Below are 2,685 nucleotides of genomic sequence, written 5' to 3'. Positions count from 1 at the left end.
TCTTAACCAGTTACAGTGCAGAACTCAGCTATGAGGCCTTTTAAGTCATGATACTCCTGATGTTTTGGAGACACAAGGTCTGAGACCACACAGATCTTAGAGACCCCAGGGGATTCTTCTTAGGCATGAGAAAGATCTTACAGCAAGAGCACTATTTTTGTTTGTTGGCTTTACTTTTTTTCTGATTAGAAAAGCAAACGTATGTGTTACAGCAGAAATTTTGCAAAGTAGAAAAACTAAGAAATCCACCATTTTCCTACCACTTGAGGTGACCGCTCTTACCATTTTGACATAAATTCTCTCTTAATTATCTAGTGCTGCTATAACAGGAATACCACAAGTGGGTGACTTTAACAAACAGAAGTTTATTCTCTCACAGTGTAGGAGGCTAGAAGTCCACATTCAGGGTGCCGGCTCTCTCTCTGTCGGCTCTGGAGGAAGGTCCTTTCTCGTCTGAGTTTCTGCTCCTGGGCAAACTTCATGTGTCTTGGCATCTGTCTTCCCCCATCGATTACTTTACACACACACACACACACACAATATGTTTGAGATTATACTGCACTCAACTTTGTATCCTGTTTTTTTGTTTGTTTGTTTGTTTTGTTTTTTTAATTAACAGTCTCTTGTGAGCATTTCCCATGGCATTAAAAACTCTCTATGAACAAAATTTGAATGGTTATGGAATATTCCATCATATAGATGGGCCATGATTTCACAGTGCCCCTCCCCTAAAGCATATTTATTTTGTTTCCTATTTAATAAAATTACAAATAATTCTGGGATAAACTTCTCTGAAATACTTCTTAATCTATAGCACTTGCCAAATTTTGGCATCTCTTCTCCCTAAAGCTCTTCTGCTTCCCCTAGGAAAATGGACTGGACTACGAAGCCTGCTTGGTTGCTCAGTGTGATGCCCTGGTTGATGCTTTAACTCGGCAGAAAGCCAAATTGCTCACCAAGGTTACTAAAGAGAGGGAACACAAGTTGAAGGTAAGTACCACGATGGCTGATACACTTAATCCCCACTACATCCTCTGCATCCAGGATTGAGTAAAGCAAGCAGTAGGCACCAGGTAACTAGTAGTTGAGTAAGTGGATGACTGAATGAATGAAAGAAGGAAGAGATGAGTGGGTTGGCCCATGCTTAGTTACACTAATGCAACCGTGACACAGCCCCCGCCCCCCTTTTACTGAAGCCGATCAACATCCATGCTGTCCTTACAAAGCTGGAGCCAGACCCTCTGTATCCTGCTGTTTTAAAGTTACAATCCCACCCTCTCCCATCTCTACTAAGTCCTCATTTTCTGTTTTAGGCCTCCTCCTGTTCTCACCTGACTTGCAGAGCAGAGGGGATCCATGACAGTGACTAGGCTTTGCTCCTTGCAGGTCTCTAACTCTGCCCTCTTCTTCAGGTTCTTTCTGATGGCCTATGCATTCAATAATCAGTAATAGTAATATGGCCAATTTCCAGCAAGGGACACACAGGGCCTTCCCTTGTAGATACTAAGTCCCTGGGGTGGGTCAAGGGCCCCTGAATACTCTGCATTGATGAAGTCCTGGCTCATTGTCCAGGGAGTGCAATGTATTTTAAAGACATTTCCTAACTGAATCAGAAACTATTACTTTCAAGGAAAGAAGGAATGAATGTTGGGAATGATCCATGGTTTAGAAGTGAAACAGCTAAAGCCCACTCAGCAAGTCAGAAGCAAGACCAGAAGCTGGTGGCCGGTCATGCAGAGGGTTTCTGAGTATGTACATTGTCTACTTTACCATCCAGAGTTCAGAAGATTTGCTCTGGTGGGCATTGTGGCCCCCTTGTTGGGAAGTGGGTCCCAGGAGAGAGTGCACATGGCGCTCAGGAGCACAGTAGAGAGGAGGAAGTGTAGGACATATCAGACCAGGGCCACCTCCTCCATGTGCTTTTGTGTTATTTCTATGACTCTCACTGCAGCCCGGCTGCTTACTCTCTGATAAGACAGTTTCCAAAGGATCCTTTTCATTGCAGATGGTTTGGGATCAGATCAACCACTGCACATTGAAGCTGCGCCAGTCCACAGGGTTGATGGAGTACTGCCTGGAGGTGATAAAAGAGAATGACCCCTCCGGGTTTCTACAGGTGAGCCCACTGCTGAAGGATACCAGCTGGGCGTGGCTTCCCTCTTCCACCTCCACCACCACACCCCAGACAAGCCGTAGCTTTAGGCAAGATCCCTTTCAGTGGCTTGGAGTCGAGTAGCTTCTCCTTTGCTCAGTGATTCCAGGAGACCTAGGTTCTCCCTAGGCTCTGCCTCTTACTAGCTATGACCTGGATCTGCTTTGTCTAAACAAGGAGGTTAAAGGCCAGAACCACCAGGGCTGAAATGCTATGCTTTTATGCTTGGATTTCTGTGCTCCCCTCTCCTTTGCCCAAATGGGAAAGAACACTCTTTGCTAAACAAGCTGGACAGATCCCAGTGGGAGAATCGAGTTAGCAGAATCCACATGGTCCATCAACACGTAGCATCCTACAGGCCTCGGCAGGTGACCACTGCCTACAGTGAGCAGTGCAGCCATACTGGTCATCTCTCCAGCACATCAGATGACTCAGAGTCATAAAGTCTCTCAGGAACGTGGTCATGATTCAGATAGGAATTCAGTCACCTGTTTGTGAGGAAAATGGTGAATCCTTCTGATTATTCCCCAAAA

General features: G+C 45.4%; 1 protein-coding gene across 1 annotated transcript in view; it reads left to right on the top strand.

The window, feature by feature from the left end:
- The window catches only part of TRIM67 (tripartite motif containing 67), a 75,152-nt gene that overhangs the window by 41,792 nt on the left and 30,675 nt on the right, over positions 1-2,685 (top strand). The window contains exons 2-3 of the mRNA XM_012554497.1: positions 868-990; positions 2,006-2,116. Of these exons, the coding sequence (XP_012409951.1) occupies positions 868-990; positions 2,006-2,116 (234 nt within the window). The remainder of the gene's footprint in view (positions 1-867; positions 991-2,005; positions 2,117-2,685) is intronic.

Source organism: Trichechus manatus, unplaced genomic scaffold (genome assembly GCF_000243295.1).
Source record: "Trichechus manatus latirostris isolate Lorelei unplaced genomic scaffold, TriManLat1.0 scaffold00021, whole genome shotgun sequence".
NCBI classification, from domain to species: Eukaryota; Metazoa; Chordata; class Mammalia; order Sirenia; family Trichechidae; genus Trichechus; species Trichechus manatus.
This window is presented reverse-complemented; position numbering and strand designations above follow the sequence as displayed.